Genomic DNA, 23,730 nt, shown 5'->3' with positions numbered 1-23,730 from the left:
CGAAACATTTAGGACCCTTCTTTCCTTCCTTTCTTGTTTACTTTCCTTCACGCTTTTTCTTTCTTTCCTCCTTTCTTTCACACTTCCTTCTTTCCTTCATTGCCTTTCTTTTTCTTTCTTTCTTTCTTTCTTTCTTTTTCTTTCTTTCTTTCTTTCTTTCTTTCTTTCGTTCTTCCCTTTCCTATTTCTATTCACATTTTTTATTTACTCTATTTACTACTTCTTCTTTCTTTGTTTATATTATATTTATTCATTTACTTACCGTTTATTATTGTTTGAAAAGTGTAGAACTAAAGGTGAACTGTATTTTTTTCTGTTTTTAGGTCCAGGACTGATATTTGTGGTTTACCCTCAAGCAATGGCCAAAATGCCTGCACCTCAATTATGGGCAGTTCTTTTCTTCTTCATGCTTTTGTGTCTCGGTCTTAACAGTCAGGTGAGAAGATTATAAGCATGATATTTCGAATTTTAATTGTTATTTATTGATACTGGTGTCCTGAGAAGAAACTTATTGACACAGGTGTATTAATAATTTAACTTCCGGAATACCATGCAAAATATGTTTCAATGATAATACTGACATATTTCGAGTTTAATATTGATTTTTAACTTCTGCTTGACAACAATTTAACTTTGAAGATCAGGAAATACTCGAGAAAATTACTTTGTACCGTAACAGCCAAAATGAGAATGCAAAATTAAAACATAAAAATACTTACAAGAGTTAAAAGGAGAGACTATGTAAACTATCCTATGTTAAGTGAAATTGATGAGAAGCTTATCAGACAATTGTGATTTTTTTCTCTTTTATAGTAATTGTTCATTAAAAATAATTCATAATTTAATAAATATACAGTTACAGTGTTCTTATTTAGATTTTAAAATGAAAATGGTTCGAAGTAAAATCTGGTTTCAATGTAGTATTTCTCTTTTCTCAGTTTGCCATTGTAGAAGTTGTTGTTACTTCAATTCAAGACGGATTTCCCAAGCTGATAAAGAAACATCTTATGTGTCATGAGATGTTAGTGCTGGTTGTAGTTATGATTTCATTCTTCTTTGGACTTCCACATATAACAGAGGTAAGTTTGTCGAGCTTGTAATATTTCTTTGGCTATTATGCATTAATTTCATTTGAACCAATGAGGCTGTCATTTCTAGTAACGCCACTTGTTGATTTTTTTACTTTTCGTTAGATCTTTTAATCTCATTTTAGCTAGGTACTTCGATACTCAACTGAAGTTCGCATGAAAGTTTCAAAGTAAAACAAAAATAACTTAATTTTATAATATTTAGCATCTTATGTGTCATGAGATGTTAGTGCTGGTTGTAGTTATGATTTCATTCTTCTTTGGACTTCCACATATAACAGAGGTAAGTTTGTCGAGCTTGTAATATTTCTTTGGCTATTATGCATTAATTTCATTTGAACCAATGAGGCTGTCATTTCTAGTAACGCCACTTGTTGATTTTTTTACTTTTCGTTAGATCTTTTAATCTCATTTTAGCTAGGTACTTCGATACTCAACTGAAGTTCGCATGAAAGTTTCAAAGTAAAACAAAAATAACTTAATTTTATAATATTTAGCATTGGTGTTGATTTATTGAATTAGGAGAATAAACAGTACTGGTATTTAAATATATTAAAGGAGTTATTTAAAAAATAAAGCCTTTAAATAAATTCCAGCCAAAAATGGTGTTTAATTTATGTACAGTAGGTAAATAAAATTTTAGTAGCGGGTACTAATTTATTGTTCTTAAAGTTAATAAATATTTTTTGACAAACCGAATTTATTGGATACTGTATACTTGGTTTTCCACGAGATGTCTTTATGTCTTCAAAATTATATTTACTATTTTTAAGAAACATTGTATGAAATGAGTTATTGAAAAATTGCTACCTTTTATATAAATATGAATCTCAAGGGTATTTTAAATAGATGTCGGGTTATTTTAGAATTTCATAGTTGCAGGCTGTCAGAGATCAGTGAATATCTTACTTTATCTTATTTTTTTATTTACCAGTAGCTACCTACGAAACAGTGCAGAATATACGTTTCTTCCCCCTCTCCCTCAATGAAGTGTCAGAAACGTTATCCTGGATATCGCTGTTGAACGCATATTCCTAAGGATTATTGTCTGTTACTTTTAAAACATTTCTATTCCTTTTCTGATATTTACTTCCTATAATTCCCACGTATCTATTGACTTTTTCATTGCTTTCTTGTACCAAATAAGTGATTGCCTCTTACATTGTTTATTGTAGCTCGTTTAAAGACATGACCTATATCCGCTTTTAAATTGATTATGCATACCTACCCCTTTTATTTGCATAACAGATTTTTGTTACAGTAGTACAAAAAATATATGTACTGTATTTTTTAAGTGCTCCCTTTGGTAGTAGTTACTAACAAAAAATATCATCTTGAATAATTTCAGGGAGGTATGTACTTCTTCCAACTAGTAGACCACTTTGCAGCTTCCATCTCAATTATGTACCTGGCTTTCTTCGAGGTGATTGCCATTTCGTGGTTCTATGGTGGTCATCGACTTGCCAAAAATGTTGAAGAGATGACAGGAAGATTACCATCACCTTATATACGGTTCTGTTGGTGGGTGGCAGCACCAGCACTTCTCATGGTATGCAACTATGAATTGTGAACGCATTTGAGTAGCTTAATATCAAAGGCGGACATTTGACCTTCAGATGAAATTTAGATAATGTGGATTCTTCTACAATTTTTCATGCTGTTTCAGTTATGGTGAAACTATATACAAACTCTAACACTACATTTACAAAAATAAATTGTTTTAAAATACTACAAAGAACATTGTGAAACAAAAAAGTGTCTCTAGATCAAAACTATGGAGACGACAGATGTCCGTCTTTGATATTAAACTACTCATTTATCTTTGCCATTGGGCTGCACCACTATTTCCCGTATAGGAAGGTAAAAAAGTACAGTAGAGCATCGATTATCCGAAACAATTGGGAATGGGGGGTGTTTGGATAACTGATTTTTCGGATAGCCGATCATTTATGAAAACAAATTGTACCGGTGTGATAGAAGCAGTATGAAACAAAGAAACACTGATATTAATCACAAAACTGTACATACTGTATATATTTTGTATCATACGTCTTACAAATAATACAGAGAACTGGCTAGCCTAGTTTGACAAGTTCAAAATGGTCATTAAAGTAGGCCTACAATTTCGGAAAAGAAGTCTTTTTTTTTTTTTTTTTTGGCTTCAGAGCTGAGACTCGTTTTTTTGCCGCTAAATCTCGCAAACAGCACTAGCGAAACTTCTACATGACGCGTGCGCAAATTTGGATTTGCCAACTGGAACTCTTTCTGTTAACCTATGTTTTGGTTGATCAATATTCACATAATCGATGCTCTACTGTAGTAGCCTACCTGTATTACTTATGCAACTATATACATATATATATATATATACCGGTATATATATATATATATATATATATATATATATATATATATACTAGTGGCTTGTGCAGCAATTGCTGCAAACTAAGTCCATAAAAAGTTCAAATAAAAATTGTTCAGATTTATTTTCAATGAAGAATACCAGACATTTTGATAGTTATTTGCTTCCATAATAGTGAAACATACTCCCTCCGAATGTTTTTTTTTTTTTTTTTTTTTTTTGCCAAATACTTTTCCTTGAATCTATCCGTCTTCAGTTTTTGAGTTTCAATGCGAAATCGCTAGTAACAATGTCAGGATGATCAGTGGGTTTTTCATTTGGGAGTAATGCAGTAGCTATTTCGGGTCATTGCGGATTGTATGTGAAAGTTAAGAAAATGTAAGGTTTGTCATGCTTTGAACAAAAGACTTGGCATCTTGGTATAGCTGCTGCATGTTTCGTGAACTACCCTGAAATGTAGAGGGCAGAATCACTTTTTCCCACTAAGAGATTTGCTGAGGTGATCAAGAGACTACAAAATCTTGTAGGCCTCTTATTTTATCAATAAATAATACCTTTTGGTCTTTTCTTATGAATTGTAATTTTTGCGCTTCTTCCAGACAATACTGATCTATCAAATACTGCTGGATTAATTTGTGTAACAATGAATGTTATTTCGTATATTTTCTGTAATATAGGCTGTAGTGAGGAATTTATTGCTGAGATGTGGAAAATGAGGCGAATGATATGGCAGAGTTGTAGAATCTTATATGCGCACTAAATAAAATTGTCCATCGTAAATTGTTAGCAGCTTCAGTGTTTCATTTGTTCCTGGTTGCGGGAAATAAACTTACTCATCACGGTAGCAAGAAGTGAAATGGCATGCTATTTTCCCTACAACAAAATATGCTTGGCAGCGATCACAAATCTAATCAATTAAACCAAAGAAATATGAAATTAATTTTGATGTAGTTTAAAGACACAGCTAAAATAGGAAGCATGACTCAATTACTACCAAGGAAAGTTACAGAATCAGACATATAAATATCTATATCACACTGCCATTGCATATATGAAAAGGACCCACACCACTTGATTAATAATTGTAAAAGTATTTCATTTTTAATAACAATATTGTTACCTTACGTAAGTTTTATAGTTTTCAGTAACATAAGTTTATATAGGCCTATAGCCGTTACTCAGTAAATGATAGAAATGAAGATATAATATAAAATATTCTTTCTCTGCGTCTACTTACATAAAGCCCCAAAAGGTTTCACTTTCATATATCAGTATAGCATTATGTGTTGCATTAACTATAATAATATTTCATTTTTAATGGTAATAATGTCATCAAACATTCTTAAGTTTTGTAGTTCTTAATATCCAATACACAGCTGTACTCGGAAAACTACAGACCAGAGAATCAGAACTGTAAATTATTTTTTATAAGTTATCAAAAAATAGCACAAATGATCGACATATTGGGCATTATGATGGGAAAGAATCTGACCCGTCTGAACTCTATGTCAGCAATCCTGTAGGTCATGGCCTTCGTGTATTAGCCTATTGTTTATTGTAGTGTGTGTTTTGTTTTATTCTGAAATGCAACACGGCCGACTTGATGCTCGCTTCGCTTAAGGAAGCGAACATCAAGTCGGCCGTGAATGCAATTAGATAGTTCTCAAAACTGACGAAAGATGGATTTTGGAAAAAAGGAAAATGATGTAGGAAAATTGACATTTCACTGAAAACTACTATTTTTCCGAAAAACTTTGGGTTCCAAGCTTCAAAATGAGGGGTCATTTATTAAAATTCATTCAGCCGTTTTCTCGTAATTTCCATTACCAGTTCAAATTATATATATATATATATATATATATATATTTAACTTTTGAAAGTTAATTGCACAGTTCCACAAAATTTCAGATTTTAAAAGCTACAAAATATCTACGAAACACACCAGCAATCAGTGAAATAGTTCTAGTTGTAGTTGTTGTGGCTGATGATGATTATTACTGGATATCGAATATGCATTACCACTCTACACCTATAAAACAATAGTAAGAAATCAGTATGTAACCAAATTAACTAGAATTTTAAGAAAGCGAATTGGAAAGAATATAGGCCTACTAATGACTTAGAACATAACTTATCCAATATAATTCTTGGCGATTCAGTGACAATAAACCAGGCTAATAACTTACTGTGTAAACCATTGCTAAAAACAGCAAAGAAGTCGATTTCAAGGGGAAAGGTTAAAAATTATAACCCATTTTGGAACAAAAGTCTAGAAGCTTTAAAAACAGACACAGCAAGAGATAGAGCAGAAAACAAAATCACTGCAGACGTCGAACAATGGAGAAAAAAGTCAGCGAAATTAAAGAAAGAAATTGAAAAGCTAAAAGAGAAACTTTCAATAATTTCATGAAGAATATAGATTACAGAACTGATGGAACTAGAAGCACTTAAGTTCGTAAACAGCTTTAAACAAGAGAAAATATATTCTAATGAACCATTACTGTACAACAACAAATTCTTAACGGGCAGCAGGACCATAGCAAACGCTTTCAACTCTTTTTACACTAATAGTAAAAAATTATCTAAATCTGCCAAAAGAAAACAGAATCCAATAAAGAAAACATATAAATTAAAAAAACAAGGAGTCTGCGAATAATGTTTCACTATCTCAGAACTGAAAGTAGCAATCAATTCATTAATGAACAGAAAATCACCAAGGCCTGATAAAATACTTCCAGAATTTTTTTAACACCTCGGTCCCAAAGCACAAACAAAACTGTTAGAATTCTATAATCATGTTTGGAGTGGTTCCATACCTGATGACTGGAAGAAAGTCATAATAATACCTATTTTGAAGAAAAATATACCAGCTAAATATGTGAAAAGCTATAGACCAATTTCATTAACAAGCGTAATAGCGAAAATAATGAATGATCTCCAATAGACTTAACTGGTAGGTCTACCAGTATATGGAATCTAAAAACTGATATCACCTCGACAGTCTGGATTTCAATAATTACACTCAACAAACGAACAAATTCTTAGATTCAGTGAAGATATAAAACACACTTTTAATAACATACGGTACAGAAGTAGGTACTAGCAGTCTACGTTGATTTCCAAGCAGTGTACAATACCGGTACAGTCTGAAGACATAATCTTTTAAACAAACTACAAAAGTTGAGAGTAAAAAGCAATATTTTTAGCTGGATATCACAATTTATAACACAACGTTTTTGTGCCACAAAATACAATAATGATACTTCTAAATTTAAACATTCGTACTCAAAACATAAGATTATTTAGGCCCAAATTAAAGAAGCAGGCTACCTAATTTCTCACGTCTTCTATTCTGTAGGTGAATTTATGCCATTCAATAATGCTTCATGAATATTTCTGTCTTGTATTAAATATTGATACTAAACTTTTGTGTTGTACTAGTAGACTATATTGTAAACTCTTCTGTAAATATATTACCTAGACTGTGACTATATTAAAACTTTATAGTACTGTTAAGATTTTTCTTTTGACATGTTCCATATTCTAGCTGTGAAGCAATGTACAAATACAATGGAATGTAAATAAATACAATACAATCATATAGAGGTTTACCATAAGGTGCACGCCTACTCGGTACAATCTTATTCAATATCTACATTAATGACCTTTCTCAAGTTCTAGAGAAAACGAGTGGACCTGGGTTCAAATCCTGATTGAGACAAGTTTCCTGGTTGAGATTTTTGCGCGGTTTTTCCTCCACCCATTTAGAGCAAATGCTGGGTAACTTTCGGCGCTGGACCATGGACTCATATCGCTGGAATTTTCACCTTTATTTCATTCAAATGCTAGATAACTGTCACAGTTGATAAAGCGTCGTAAAATAAAACAATTAAAATAATTAACATTTCGCTTATACCTGTTATCTCTTGTTAATTCTCTCGAAGTAGAAGTGTAATTTTAAAAGTATGTATTTAGCTTTTACATCTGTTATATCAGAAAAAAGTTTGTTACCGTACATCAACAGTTTCTTATTAATATCAAGATAAATAACTCTAAATAATACATTAATTTACTGGAACATGGTTATAATAATGAACTTTTTCTTTTTCTGCAGGCTGTCTGGGTATTTAGTCTTATCGATTATACACCACCAACATATAACAATGGTGCTTATGAATACCCATTATGGGCGGAAACATTAGGTTGGATTATTGCTTCTCTCTCTCTGATCTGCATTCCAGCTTTAGCAGTCATTGTAATTCTACGAACAGAAGGGAACTCCATATTTGAAGTAAGTGAAAAGAAGTGCATTTAAAAATAATGTTTTTTAAGGAATAAATTGCTGTATAATCTCCACATCTAACCTTAATTTAATCTCACAAATCAGTTTATTCTATATCACTTTTGATATGTAGGAGATAAAGTTTTGTACATTTTATTTTTATTATTTTTTTTTTTTTGTATCCCCTCTCATCTCAATTTCTAATTTTGTATTTAATTGTAACAAGCCCTCAAAGTCAGAAAATTTCTTATTATCCTTGGTTGTTCTGAGGGAGGAACAGAGGTTAAGAATATTCGAGAATAAGGTGCTTAGGAAAATATATGGGGCTAAGAGGGATGAAGTTACAGGAGAATGGAGAAAGTTATAAGTTACAGCCCAGAACTGCACGCATTGTATTCTTCACCTGACATAATTATTAGCAACTTTAAATCCGAGCGTTTGAGATGGGCAGGGAATATAGCACATATGGGTGAATCCGAAAATTGCATATAGAGTATTAGTTGGGAGGCCAGAGGGAAAAAGATCTTCGGAGAGGCAGAGACGTAGGTGGGAGAATAATATTAACATGGATTTGAGGGAGATGGGATATGATGCTAGAGACAGGATTAATCTTGCTCAGGATAGGGACCAATGGCGGGCTTATGTGACAGTGCAATGAACCTCCAGGCTCTTTAAAAGACATTTGTAAGTAAGTAAGTATTCATGTGCAGTGGGACTTGACAATGTCATTGCCCATAAATACAGATAAATAAAATAAAAATCAGTTAATAGAGTTTTGCTCTTGCTTCCCATTATATTAAAAATATTATAGATAACCTATATACTGGTACGTTTTAGTGAATTATGATCTGATAAATGTTCATAAATTACGCTTTTTGTTACACTTTGGCACAGTTCTAATTACGGTCCAAGATTATATAATGATTTTATAAAGAGGAATCCTAAACTAAAATTATTAAACAATACATTATTCAAAAACCAAGTGCTTGAACTGTTTTTAAAATTATAAACAAGTAAATTCTTATTCTTTATTTATTTTTTTTTCTGTCACTTTAACAATGTTGTATTCTTAACTTTGTATGTTCATGTATAGGGTATGGTACCGTTTTTGTTTGTTTGTTTTTTTCTTATTTTAAATTTATGTGTAATTACATTTGACAGTTTTAATCAGATTATTATTATTATTATTATTATTATTATTATTATTATTATTATTATTATTATTTATTTCTTTTTTTTTTTTCTTCTATCCAGTTTTCATTATTGGTCACACCCGACCTCAAGCATCTTGCTTTTTTGGGTGTGACCCGGTTACCGGTACCTTGTATTTATACAAGAATTTGTAATATGTAGACTATTTGACTATGAGATTTGTAATCAATTTCGAATATTGAAGAATATTCATATACGAGTATTACAACAGTATTGTAAAATCTTTGTTATTGTATGTAATTTTTGCTTGCAATAAAAATCTTGTAATAATAAAAAAAAATTAGGTATTTAATTTGGAAAATATATTAAATAATTCGCAAGCACTAGAATTGTCAGTAGACCTACCTGGTTCCTAAGCTTCAGAACTGGCTCAAAGATTAGAACACATTTGTCAAGCACTGCTTTATACTTTAGTTATAAATTAATAATGTTTGTTGTTGTTAGCTAATGCTGAGTTCTTGGCAATAAAGCCATTAACTCTCTTGCTCTCCAATATTTCTCACACAGAGTAATAAATAATGTAAAAAACGTATTTAATGATTCGTTTCTATTTCAGAAACTCCGCAATTCAGTGAAATCTGACATTCACTACTGCGAGACCTGCGGGCAGGAGAAGTGTCGACATATTAATACAAACAGTAAGGAAGAGGAACGTGAAATGTCCACTTTAATAGACAATAAAATAGATACACAGATTGTGCCAAGCAATCGTTCATAGCATTTCTACAACAGTCTTCCCTCTGCTAATTAGTAACAAATTACATTTTCTTGAAAGTCACTGAAACTGTACAGTGTAGTCATTCTATCTTTACTTCAGCTTCCTCTGGATTTATGTGAGGTGCTACTGGAAACGATATTCATCAGACAAGAGGAACATTGACTGCTTTTTGTAATAAGAACATTGTGGGAAAGCTCCTGATACGAGTATAAAGAGTTATACTGTGGAAATGTTACATTTACAAATAACTTATGGCTTTGCTTTCAAGAAGAATGTGTAAGGTCACAAATTGATCAGACTGAGGTCGCGTTTCAAGATACCGGTACTATTGTAAAGTATCGAATTTCAACCAAAGCAATAATATTGACAAGATATTATAACTTTCTTAGTGTTGTATTTACTAAGAACAGGAACTGTTAAGAAGTAGTAATTTATGACTGATTTCTCGCACGACGCAAATTTTATGAACTACATAGGTAACTAGAGTGATTACTGTTTTAAAAGGAAAGCCAGTAGGACACCAGAGCTGAACCAACTTGCTTTTATAATTCTACTACATACATTTTAAATGCATAGGTACTGGTACCATTAATGTTTCTCAAATGAATTGTACAAGATCTGGTTAATAATAGACATTTATGACAGTCCATGGGAAAAGGGGCCTTAACTTCCCAGACATCATTTTGCAGGAGAGACAAAAACATAATTCATATGAGAATTAACTTATTACAATTCTGCTGTCAAATCTGGATTGAACAGAAATTATCCTGTGGGATTATATACTAGATCTGGATACTGAAGTTTAAGAGTTCTTCTTCTTCTTCTTCTTCTTCTTCTTCTTCTTCTTCTTCTTCTTCTTCTTCTTCTTCTTCTTCTTCTTCTTCTTCTTCTTCTTCTTCCAGTTTCATGACCGCTGATGCTGTCTTCCAGAAACCAAATGCCAATCCTCCCTATCCATCTACTGCTCTGGTGTCAAATTCCTGAAAGTCATGGCAGTCTGTACCCCTTCCATCCACGTCTTTGCTGAACGACCTCTTTTCCTTCTTTCTGTCAGTTCCATTCCATAATTTGTCGTGGTAGTCGTTCCTCTGTCATTCTCTTTACATGTTCATACCATTGTAGTCTTTTCTTCTCTATAACGTCAATAATGTCTGGTTCTTCCTCTACTTTCATAATTTCTTTTAGAGTTCTTAAATTTTAAATTTCCTTTATTCGAAATGAAAATTTTCGGAACTTAAAAAAATGTATAACTTCTGCACTATTTTGAATTTTTAAACTAAATAAAAATAATCTTATATTATTGCGACATACCAAAGTACATATGATAAGCTACACCAGATTCCAATTCCGATGCCGGATTGAATCCTCTCAATTTAAGCTCCACCTCTTAGTTGCCCTTTAGTGGCCAACCCTCATGCACTGTGTCACAGATGTGTGATCGTGGCAAAATGTCCAACATAATAATGTGCAGAGGTGCACTCCAGTGTGGCTTAGTGGATAGAGCGTCAGCACGTAGAGCTGAAAACCCGGGTTCGCATCCCAGTGCCAGAGAGAATTTTTCTTCGCTCCACCGATCCTTCATCAAGTGATAATGCAGAATTCCTGCACGGAAATATCATATGTACTTCGATACATCGCAATAATATGAATGCATATATAATCATTTAGTGATTTAAGACGGTGCGCATTCCGTTGGATCCCGGCCACTTAGTCACTCGTAATGAGTGCACCTCTGCACATTAGTATGTTGGACATTGTGCCACGGTCACACACCTGTGACACAGTGCATGAGGGTTTGCCACTAAAGGGAAATTAAGAGGTGGCGCTTAAACTGAGAGCATTCAATCCGGCATCGGAAATGGAATCCGGTGTAGCTTAGTGGACAGAGCATCAGCACGTAGAGCTGAAAACCCGGGTTCGAATCCTGGTGCCGGAGAGAATTTTTCTCTGCTCCACCAATCCTTCATCAAAAATAATCTTGTTCAGTATTTTCTCCTCTGTAAGATGGTACTCATAAATCAATTTCGTCGAAGTGGAAGTTAAGGCCCCTTTTCCCGTGGACTCTCACATTTAAATTTTCTATTAATACAATATTCTTTTTATAGACTGCCACATGAATTATTTTCGCTTGTTGGTCCAGTGAATAGTGTCAGAGAGTGTAGAAATAATTGTTTGTTTTAAATAAAATATTTTTAATAAATAAATAAATAAATGAATGTTATTCGTTTCATAAATGTAGTTTCAATCGTGCTACCTTTCTCCATCATGACATTTTAATTGATGTTATTTTAGGTTAGGCCCACACTGCGGCAAACAAACTGTTTCAGACTGCTTGAAACAAAATGTCTGTTGCTGTTTCGAACATCTTCTCTAGGTCTACACACTGCAGCAAACAAGTCATTATGAAACACAAGGTTGCTGTGTTCCTTTAAGTTAAAATTGTAAATAGCAGGACGTTTTTCTGTTCACACAAGGGGCTTCTCAGCATCACACTTCATCTAAAAATTAGTTTATATTACAATTACTTACATACAAAGCTCAATTTGTTACCATACAGTACGTATCTGATAACAGTTATTTTCGCTTCTAGACATTAATATAATAACTGTACGATATTTTATTAGTATTATGTGTAAATATGTGTGTATCCAATGCCTATCCACTTCACTTGCGTGATTCGGGTTTCGCATATTGCGGATAGATGGCAGGATTGTGACCCATTTTCAGCAGTGTAGACCAACCTCCTACGATACACCCAGGGCAACAACTCTGTCGGTAAATTAATTCCAAGTCTTGGTCTAAAATCCGATGCAACACCAGGACGACTAAATCAAATTAGATTCTTAATTAATCGGCTGGTCTACTTAACTGACTTCATATGGGTGAATGACGAGTCAAGTACCTGCCATTAGTAAAAAAAGAAAAGTCTTTTTAAGTCTGTAATAATTGTTATTTCAGGTTTCGAATTATACTGTACCTAAAATAATAAATCATTTGTAAAATATACGTAACTCAGTGCTATACCGGTAGTTGGGCTGGAACAGACCGGAACGCAGTTCTAGTTAAAATTTTAGTTGGACTTCACCATTCTGATTAAAAATTAATGACTTCACCATTCTGCTATAAATAACCTTTCAATTCTAGCTAAATGTTTATCGATAAAATGAGCCTGTTTTCTATTGGGTCCAGTATTTCAATTTATGGTAGACTTCCATTAAACAGAAACACACAATGTTAGAAAAGTACAGAGTGAGATATCAGCAGTCCATCTTTTTTCTCTATGCAGTCCAGCACTATGCATCCAGACAGAGAATGCACTCTGTTGTATAAAGGTGAAGTTAGTCTCAAGAAACACTGCCAAGCTACTCAGTTTCCAGTGTCACCAAATTGAAATTTTTTCTCGCTATGTGACGAACAAATGAATTTACTTGTAAATAACCTGAATTTGGTTAACACAAAAAACTGGCCTCTTGAGGCTGATATCACTGGAGTTGATAAAAGTGTGTGCAGACTCTGTGATATTTTCCGTTTGCTAGAAAAGCGACTCTTCATAACTGCTTTCGTGAGTTTATTGACTGTGAATCTGAAACACATGAACTGGAAACTTTAAAACAAGCAGTCGACACTCTGAAAATTTCAACATCAGAGTGCAAAAGATCATTCAGCATAATGAATTAAGTAATATCAAAGAAGAGAAATGCTCTCCTAGTCTCACGGGCAAGTGGGTTGATATTCATAAGTAGTGTTGGCTCTCCACTTCACGAGTTCAATCCACACCCTTATCTACAATCGTGGTTGCGAGATGACAGATGAAAGAACTTGTAGGAAACGACAGCCAGTGAAAGAAGTTACATATAAGGCAATCTGAGGTCTTCTGAAACAGACTGTAAGGTGAGTTCCACTTAAAATTTTTTCCTCAACTGCAGCACTGACGTAACTGGTAGTAGGAATGTACATAACGAATCGATAATTGATGTTAAATTGATATAGAAAACCCATTTTCCTCAACTTTGGATTCCTTGCTACGGAACTACTTCCTTATACACTGCGCAAATAAATCACACAGTCAGCTGGAAAGATGTCTTTTGATTATGACTGCTGCAAACAAGTAGACATGAAACAATTCCCAGCTGTCCCTACCTACTTGGAACAAACAAGACGTTTCTTCTGCTTAGTGTGTTCGTGTGACAGGCTCTAACCTGCTTGTCAAGGGCTAGTTGGTTGTAACAAACCATCTGAGTCAGTTTCAATCAGCCTGAAATTGTTTTGTTTCATGCAGTGAAGTTTAGCCCTTAAATGTAAATATAGGCCTATGGTACCTAATAAAATTCTCACATATAATTTTGAAGAAATAAAATTAATGAACTAAAGTCTCGAAAACACAATATGGAAAAAATCTATTGCAATCAAACGTCCTCCAGCAATATTGGTTGCAATAGGTTTTTTCCATACTGAACTGTCCTCTTTGTCTTCCCTGCCAACTCTGTACTCTCTGTCCTCTCTATTCTCTCTCCGTTCTATCTGACCTATCCTCTCTGTCCCCTTTGTATTCCCTCCATTCTCTGTCATCTCTGTCCTTCTTGTTCTCCCTGTCTTTCCTGCTGCTTTTTTTTTTTACTTGGTTATTTAACGACATTGTATCAACGAGGTTATTTAGCGTCAATGGAATTGGTGATCGCGAGATGGTATTTGGCGAGATGAGACCGAGGATTCGCCATAGATTACCTGACATTTGCCTTATGGTTGGGGAAGACTTCGGAAAAAACCCAACCAAGTAATCAGCCCAAGCGGGAATCGAACCTGCGCCCGAACACAACTCCGAGTCGGAAGGCAAGTATATTAGCACCGGTTAGATTTTAGCTCGAAATAGTGTCATGGCGGTATGTAGTGCTAGTTTGGTGGGTTCTTTGATATCACAAAAGTTTCTGATTGTGGCTGCTGTTCATTCTCTAATGTGGACCCTGAAGGATGATCCAGTGGACTGTCAGGGCTGGGCAAAATACTGACATCCAAGTATTTCAAATACAAATACAAAATATGCAAATCTAGTCTTTCAGGTAAAGCTTCCTGTAAAGCAGATTTGAATAATTTCAAGGGAAAAATTGTTCCAGGGCCGGATATCGATCCCGGGACCTCTGGTTGAACATACCAGCGCTCTACCAACTGAGCTACCCGGGAACTCCACCCGACACCGTCTCAACTTTTTCCTTTATATCCACACAACTCGCGTGGGCTGACGAAACGCCAGAGATCCACATCGAGTGCACACAATCTCTGTGTGACTTGGAATTGTGGTTTTCTGTTAACGTACACAGTGACGTATATATTATGCAAATCTAGTCTTTCAGGTAAAGCTCCCTGTAAAGCAGATTTGAATAATTTCAAGGGAAAAATTGTTCCGGGGCCGGGTATCGATCCCGGGACCTCTGGTTGAACGTACCAGCGCTCTACCAACCCGGCCCCGGAACAATTAAGGAAGCACCGTTATAGCGTTGCCGACGAAAGAGGAAGCGCCTGACGCTTACTCCTTTGGGCCAGAAGTCTGGTGTGTCTATTTCGGGTAGGTGGGCGAATGGGAAGCCTATTCTGGAAGCTTTTGTGTTTTCTTTTGTTGGAAGCTCTTCGCAGTCTATGTTATCTCGGATGCCATTCCTATGCAGATATTTTATTAAGGTTTCCGTTGTGGTGTTTTCCTTCAGTTTTCCTATAAAGAGCCAGGCTCTCTTGAGTGCTGCTTGGAGGTCCTCCTCTTCTTCCTTTGTAGGTACCAGTCTCCTGATTAGGTGAGTGGCATGTTCTTCTATATTTCCCTGAGGCCATATCTGCCCATGATGGTGCTGTAATATTATTTTCTGGCTCGATTGCTTGTACCTCTGATCTCTGATGTTGCATTTTGAGTTTTCTGCATTGTAGTGTTCTATTTCTTTGTTCTGGTAATTTCTCTGGGAGCGCTGTTTGTCTGAATCTTATGGGATTTTTTTAAAATATGGTACAGAGGGAATTTTTGTTTCTTTGTTGGCGACACTGCAAACATCAAACATGGAAGTTTTTCGAAATTGTGTTTGTATTGTGAATATTTGAAAGTTTTCAGCAGCATGTCATACTACATAAACAGATTCTTCCTTTTATATTGTGAATATATGATAGTTTTCAACGGCGTGTTATATTGTATAAACAGATTCTTTTATGTGTGAATGACATACGTCAATTGTAGTCAAATCACTCATTTTCACTAGTTAGGCCTACTTTCCTTACATAATGTATCGCAGGATAGCAATAGATGTGTGTAACAATAAACTTTACATTTGGAGGATGATTTCTCATATTGAAGTCAATTTTCATTCTTCGTCATTATCTCTTCAGTCGACCAATAGAGAGCCACCGTCTGCTGGTGTTATTGGTATGTTTATAGTGCATAACGGTAACGTTTGATAGAAATGACATGTCTTTCCCTTTGTCGGTCGGTAGGTCGAGATTACGTTATTCCGTACGTTTATTAGCTACAGATCACATACAGTCATGGGGAAAATTTCAGTATACGGATTCCTCACTGACAATTATATCTTAAAATACTAAAAAGAGCAGATTTGTCTGTGTTTGTCGAATGCGCATCATCATGCTTACGAAAAGGCACTTTTCAGTGTCAATAATTTATTTTGTGTGCACAAGGTTGGAATTCTAAAGTAAGAGGGAAAGAAAGTAATCCATGTTCTGAAATTTATCCCAGTCATGGTACTAGCCATGTGTAGAATGAGTGACGCCGGAGTGGAGGGTCGTAATCTAACCTTAAGTTACTGTATATAACCAAATTTGATAAGATATATTGTTCGTTTACATACAAATGTACGCTATCTATCCATTTTAGTTAAAAATCTGACTTCTGTAAAGATATAGTAAGAGAATTGCTCAAAGAAATATGGGGTCTGATCAATACCATGTGACACAAAAGACATGAAGAAAACAGTATTAGGGAACATTTCAGTATACCTACGGATACCTCACTGACAACAATAATCTTAGAGTATTAATAAGAGCAGATTTGTTTGTGTTTGTCGAATGCTTACGTAAAGGAACTTTTCAGTGCACAATTTTTGTGTGCACAAGGTTGGAATTTTGGAGTAAGAGGGAAAGAAAGGTATATCCGTGTTCTGAAATTTATCCCAGTATTATTTTGACTGCAAATTGGGTATCTTCCCACACTACTCAAGTCCTTGTCCCCATATCATTTAAATAATCCCCTCAACTAACTCACTAACCTTGTCATATACCTTGACTTAATGTCACTTAGCTATCCCCCTTATTTAACCCATCTAAGCCATAAAGAAACTTAAATCAGAGTCAGTCCCGTGTGTGATGTGGGGCAGTATCAAAGATTTTTAAATGATAAATATAGCCTTTTTTTTTTTTTTTTTGGAACAAATCTTTAAAGTACTCACGTTCTACCATGAAATATTGTATAGCACAACATTGTATTAGATTATTACATTGCATTATGCTCAGGTAAACAGGACTAGGTTCGCATATAAAAATTACTGTTCTCAGTGCAACTGCACAGTGCACTACTCCAAATGTTTGTGTGTGTTCCATTTACTTGAAGGCAGGGTATCACTCGATCCTGACATTCCTCTGCCACTCTTAAAAGTGTTATTTGTGGAATGTATTGGATAACATAGGTAGGCAGCCACCGGCGTAGCTCATTGGCTAAGGTGCTTTCCTGCTGATCCAGAGTTGCTCTCAGGCATGGGTTCGATTTCCACTTGGGCCGATTATCTGGTTGAGTTTTTTCCGAGGTTTTTTCTAACTGTAAGGCAAATGTCAGGTAATTATGGCGAATCCTCAACCTCATCTCGCCAAATATGTCACTATCATCAATTTCATCAACGCTAAGTAATCTCTTAGTTGATACAGCATTGTTAAAGGAGCAGTCCGCGATAAAATTCCATATTTCGATTATATTATAGGATGTTTACCAAAGTAATCCTTGGATTAACGGCATTTGTCGCATCGCTCTACTCCTTTTAGTTTGCGAAATATTAAAGGTCTTACTGCAAGCTCTGATGTCATAACCACTGATCGCTTCATAAGACTGCGTTGTAGTTCCGTTTGACATACCGCGTAGAACGAGTAAATATATATTCATACGTTACAGTCAGTTATTATTAACACACTTAGGACCTATCACATGCATATACTGTAATAATAATAATAATAATAATAATAATAATAACTTACCCATTTTGAATTTCGTACTCATAGTGATTAGAACAACTTGGGTCTGGTAAGGGTTCAAACTGAAAAGGTTTAATATGTCGATCCATTATAACTTAAGTCAACACCTTCACTGAGTGAGTGAATGTATGTGAGACGTGAAATATTCCTTATGAATGGACTGCAAAGACGTGTTTATCTCAAGTCAACAATAAATTAGTACATGGTTTATATTATTCTATTGCGTCATAGTTGTTGAGTCACACGGTTTAGGCACGAAGCTATGTTTGGGGGAACCTATAAAACATGTGGATCATCGAATTGCGGCAGTTGATAACCAGAACTACTTCCAAGACATTTTTCTGTATAATTAGTATCTTCTCTCCATGCATTTTTCTTCCAGCTGTATGTTTTGGTCTTCTAACCATCGTTTAGTGGCTTTAGAGTACTGGAGTCTGGAGCCAGTTACATCTCTTTTCACGTTGTAATTATGGTCCATTATCGCAATCATAATTCTTGTTACCATTCCACCATATGGAAAGTGTTTTCTCTTAGGAGTGTAAAGCAATCTCTCGTTATGGTATGATTCAAATTTGCTGGTGTGACAAAATTGTTTAGTCTGATTTAGGTCTTTCAAAAGGGCAGGGTTACATACAACTTTTTTCAGAGCATTGTAATCGCTGGATCCAGGTTCGATCCATTCCCTTTCACTATTGTATGGGTGAATGTGTGCACATTTTTTTATTATGTCTCTGTTTCTCCCCACTCGTGTATACTACAAACATGATTTAATACAGAAATGACTCTGTCTTCTAAGTCGTCAGAATCACTTTCACATGTAGCACAAGACCACATAAGTGATTTATGATGCTCTCTTTCCACATTTGTGCGGTGGCTTTAAGCTTTTTGCCATGTGCCAAATGTCAAATTGATAGCCCATCCATTCATATTTGGTCCTTATCAATTTCCTAATTCCTCTATGGCGGTCCGATAGAAAGAGGGTAATGTTCATTTTTTCTTTTAGGCGATCTAGAAATTTTTCGCATGCTGCTTCGCCCACAATTAGACCTTTTTTGCAGAACTACGAAGTCTATAATCTTATCTGAATCGAGGTCCATTACACTGTAAGTCACATATTTTGCACTGTAACTAGGTGAGTCAAATTGGCCATCACCGCGGTTCGCACGTTTTTATCTTTTAGGGAATTGATAAGTTGTTCATGAATCTGAAAATAACTACAACTGACTGTTGGTTCTACGAATTTTGAAATTATTTTATAAAATGTTGTCTTGCCGATGAAACATAGTTGTAAAGTTTTTGAAAATTGTTCAAACAATTTGTATCTTATATCGCACAAGTATAATGCAGAACTCACTGCTATGCTTCACCTCTGTTCGGACTTCCACTCCCAATTATGGGCATTCTGGCACACTGCATTAACTTTCAGCAATGGTCCTATTGTTTCTACCAAATATTTGTAAAAGAGGAATGACAAATATTACAGAAGAAAAACGAAATTTGTAACGCTGACCAGAATACAAAAAACATTTTTTGACTCCCTATTTACTTTCTGTTTCATGTGCAGCGTCCTCGGAACCTGATGAATTAGAATTTTAAGTTTCTTCTTCTATTTAAAAATATGTCTCTAAGTCAGTTTCTGCTCCCCCACATCTGATTCACCACACACATTTCTTAGCGTCTCGCACCCTATCTCACACTACACAACTTTTTTTATGTTAGGTTCCTGTGAATATTCAGCCTCATCGAGAACTACACATACGTCAATATTTTCAGATATAGGTGCATCACTGCAACTTGCTATTGCTTCTTCGACGACCTTCTTTCATTTATAAGCAGAGGAGCGCGTAGATCAGAACTGTCTTGGGGAGATTCTCATTTCAAAAATAGGAAAGGGACAGAAGTTTTCTTAATTTTCATAGGAGTTCTATTGTCTTTCATTAAACGTTTTTTTAGTAAAGACGATTCTTCAAAATCAGTTTCACGGAAATGACTGGAACACACAACAGTAGTTTTCGATAGTGTAAAACCTTTTCTGTTGATTTTCGTCACCCATGTTTTAAATCTTTGCAGTAGCTTTTCTCTGTTCGGAAATACATGAAATGATAGCACTTCTTCATGTTCTGTTTTTGTTGTTTCCTCTGAACTCGAAAAATCACAACACCATGGCATTTTAAACTGTATTACGATACAATTTCTTCTGTTTAGTCTACTGTAGTTCAAAATCGTTCATATAAAAGAAAATACGTCTACATAAAACCACAACATTGGTATGTTCTGGGTTTATGCTTAAATGAAAAGCAAAACATGACTTCACACAATCACAATCCGAAATTCTGTTCACGTTTACTACGGCGAGAGAAGATTATTTATTTTAATACAAAGCGCTGCGCTGCACTCGCCGATGTTCTCGGTCTACTACGCAATCACACCAGTTCAGTGGCTGTGACGTCAAGTTTTTGTGCGGAGTCAGTAACTCAAGAACCATGCCTCGCATTGACATGCGGTAAATTACATTCTGCTTAGATTGAAAAACGTGTTTGATTAAAGCCAACTTAATTTTATCACGGACTGCTCCTTTAAATAACCAAATTAAAAAAGCATAGGTAGACCTATTTCTTTGTTTCAGTAATCCGTCTATAATGTGTGCTGTGTCTGAAAAACATACTGTGTTATATATCTCCACCTAGAAAAAAAATCTAGATGTGTGAGGTCTGGTGACTATGGAGGCCATGACTGAGGTCCAACTCGTCCAATTTAGTGCTCATCAAACATGTTATTTCATTTCTCACGAACTGTCATAGCATAATGTGCTTGGTCCCATCCAATTACAACAATATTCTCATCGATTTATTCAGTAAATCTTATAGGAAGTATATTATAATGCTGTCCAACATTTTGCCATATAGGTGTATACACACGCACGCACCCACATGCACACAGATAGGGAGAAGAGAGAGGGGGGGGCGAGAGAGAAAGAGAGTCCCTTGTAACCGGCACCAATGGAACTAGGCAAATTCTGGATAAGAGATTTTGCCGGATAATTGAATAATTATTTTAACAAATTACCTGTTCGTATTTTATGATGCCAACCTGTTGAAACTACAGCCATATGAAGCTTATTTCTCAGTCACTTGATCATAACTAAATAATATAAAACTGTGTGGATTTTCTTTATTAAAACACATCACTTAACACAAAAATACATTAATTTTCGATTTGGGTATTTACTGAACAATCTTTGTTTTGTTTGAAACCTTTAGACGAGGTTTCCGTCGCATACGCTAGTGTTGTTGTAGGAAGACACCTTCATAATAACCAGTCTCGTAGGCGTTACGTGTTTGTTTTGCACAAACATTACTCTGAGACACAATTTTCTGGATCTGATTAATAAACGATATGCTGGCCAGGCATATCTTGTGCACCTTAAACTGCTTGGCTAACGAACCCAATTATGCAGATATACGAACTCCTGCTTAAAAGTTAGACATTTGCGTGCAATAGTACTATATGTCTTCTGGCTTCTGAAGGTTAATGACTAGCCTCTCATTTTGCCTGACATGGACGCCTTGGAAAATGCGCTGTTGAAGCATGAGAAGAACTGGTCCTTCAAAGTAATTGTAGGATTTACATAAGAGTATAATGGATTCGAACATTGTATGTTCATTGCCATTCCTAGACAGTTTGCTATGCATCTTTGCATGATTGCTCGCAGTACAGGGCACAGGGCAAAGTTGTTTCGTAGGAAATGCACCCCCCTCCCCCACCACCGCTCACTGCCATACTATCTCTCTGTTTTGCTCTGTAGCAGCACATGACATCCACAGATAGTAGGTGTATTTTGCGTACAGCGCATTTTGTATAGGCCTAACAAAATTGTGCAAGGTAGCACTTTTTGTTTTATTTATTCACGTTTTTGTGGTCTTGAAATAATGCCAGTAATATCAGGGACAAATTATTCGACTGATGGAGAGCCTTAAAATATATTTCAGGTTAGCATCCTGATCACAGCCCTGGTTTTGTATATTTCACATACATAAATGACCCGAACTTGAACAACACTTTGGCTGCTTCTCGATGGAATCTTTTCCTCTCCCAGTGTTACATTGGGATGTATTAAATGTGAATAAATTACGTTTACTTACAAAAATCCGAGAAGTGTGCAGTATTTTGTTTTGAAGAAGCTTTTCAGAGGCATTATTTTGTCTGTAGTGTCTGTTATTAGATGGTTTTTACATATTTATAATGTATTGAGGTGCTGTTATTAGATGGTTTTTACATATTTATAGCATTTTGAGGTGATCAGTTACACTAACCGAAAAAGCAAGATCTGCAGCTCAATTAGGATCCTGCAAAATTGATTGTGGGATCTTCGTTTTCACAAATTCTAAAATAGAATCTCCCAGTTCAAAAATCGAATCAAAACAAGGCAATGTATGTTCTACCTGCCACAGATACAACTTTATCCCCCACTCATACTTTGATGGAGGTTTCATGAGTGCACTGTGACAGTGGATGGTACATATGCATTGTTCACTGTTTGAGCAGCTCTGAGCTAATCATTCACTTGCTAGATTTGCTTTTTTTACTGCTTATATTATAATGTATCACGTAAAATACACTAAACTTCCTTCAGAATCCTCTTCTCTCTATGTGTAGAGGTTTGATCTAGGCAGACATGCTCAGAGCAACGAGAATGATACTTAACTTTTCAGGTGTTCCATTTTCAGTCTGTACCACTATACATAGCACTCATCCCATGTTGCCTTACCTCGTTTATCTTTGTTACAGTGATTGGTGATGAAATACTCAAAGGTCAGGTACATGACACAAATTCGTTCTTTATTGCTAAACATCTGTACAAACTTGGAGTCAAATTAGATAAGGTGAGTGAGAAACTGCCTTCCACTAGCCTACTATCAAGGTAATTCCATTACTCTGAAAGAAATAATATTGTAAGGTCATAATATGAAGTGTTAAAAAATTAATAATTCTCGTTACTGTGCCTAATATTTAAATATAGGTAAATTAATAGTTTGTAAGATACACGAATTGTGTTACCATATGTGGATGAATTAAACCATATTAACCCCTAGAGGCCCCCATCATCCCTTTGTATTTTGTTCACACTTAGACTTCGCCTCACTTTCATCCCCTTGTTTCTGTCCTTTGCCTTCAATCATAACCACCACCTTCTTCATCTATTTTTCCCTGTCTTGATTAGGTTGCCTGTTGAGTGCAGGAAGGAAAAGAAGTGCTCTTCCGGATGAAGCTTTCAGGCAATTCCTTTCCAAATTCGATATAACCTCTGATCTATACTGGGGAATTCGGCTATATTAGGGATTTCAGTGACTGGGCACATCATACTTGTTTCGGCTCCATTTTGATTTCTAAATTCTAAATCTGGCTTTCCCTTGCCTTATTTCCTCAGTCATTCTCCTTGATTTACATTAGGCCATTTCATTTGTCATTTGTGATTGTTGAATTGGTTTGGTATTTTATATTATATTGTCAAATTATTTCGTGTGTTTTAAATTGTGTGTTGTCCCATATTATTGCGCACTTTACTAATTTCTATAGTTACGACATTAAACCGAGATGAATTACTTGCACAATACATTTATATGGAGGTTGAGGATGAATGTGGAGAAAGAAAAAAGAGATGGGGTTAGTATTATTATTTACCAAAAGAAGACTTTAATATTTTTGCATACTTATTCCAACATTTCTTCATTATAATGATAATGATCATGATAATGGTGGTTATGATGATGATTATTATTGTGATGAGAAGGAGAGGCAGAACCCAAGAGAAGGAAAATATGATAGAAATAGATGGTGA

The 23,730-nt window shown here is 35.1% G+C and overlaps 2 protein-coding genes across 5 annotated transcripts in view; both read left to right on the top strand.

Moving 5' to 3' along the window:
- Nucleotides 1-11,896, top strand: part of LOC138701029 (sodium- and chloride-dependent GABA transporter ine-like) — a 394,240-nt gene extending 382,344 nt beyond the window's left edge. For both annotated transcript variants that reach the window (XM_069827541.1, XM_069827550.1), the window contains 5 exons: nt 324-436; nt 939-1,079; nt 2,437-2,637; nt 7,565-7,741; nt 9,501-11,896. In XM_069827541.1, coding sequence (XP_069683642.1) covers nt 324-436; nt 939-1,079; nt 2,437-2,637; nt 7,565-7,741; nt 9,501-9,662 — 794 coding nt within the window. In that variant the 3' untranslated portion in view covers nt 9,663-11,896. The remainder of the gene's footprint in view (nt 1-323; nt 437-938; nt 1,080-2,436; nt 2,638-7,564; nt 7,742-9,500) is intronic.
- A 3,791-nt stretch (nt 11,897-15,687) lies between these two features.
- LOC138701018 (FAD synthase-like) overlaps nt 15,688-23,730 on the top strand; it is a 42,057-nt gene continuing 34,014 nt past the window's right edge. For 2 of the 3 annotated variants that reach the window (XR_011332426.1, XM_069827517.1), the window contains exons 1-2: nt 15,688-16,062; nt 22,680-22,774. Coding sequence is in view for 2 of the 3 variants with exons in the window: in XM_069827517.1 (XP_069683618.1) it covers nt 15,921-16,062; nt 22,680-22,774 (237 nt within the window). In the remaining variant the exon portion in view is untranslated. Of the gene's footprint in view, nt 16,063-22,679; nt 22,775-23,468; nt 23,556-23,730 lie in introns of all 3 variants that reach the window. The other variant, XM_069827527.1, reaches the window with a different exon arrangement.

Source organism: Periplaneta americana, chromosome 1 (assembly GCF_040183065.1).
Source record: "Periplaneta americana isolate PAMFEO1 chromosome 1, P.americana_PAMFEO1_priV1, whole genome shotgun sequence".
Taxonomy (NCBI): Eukaryota; Metazoa; Arthropoda; class Insecta; order Blattodea; family Blattidae; genus Periplaneta; species Periplaneta americana.
This window is presented reverse-complemented; position numbering and strand designations above follow the sequence as displayed.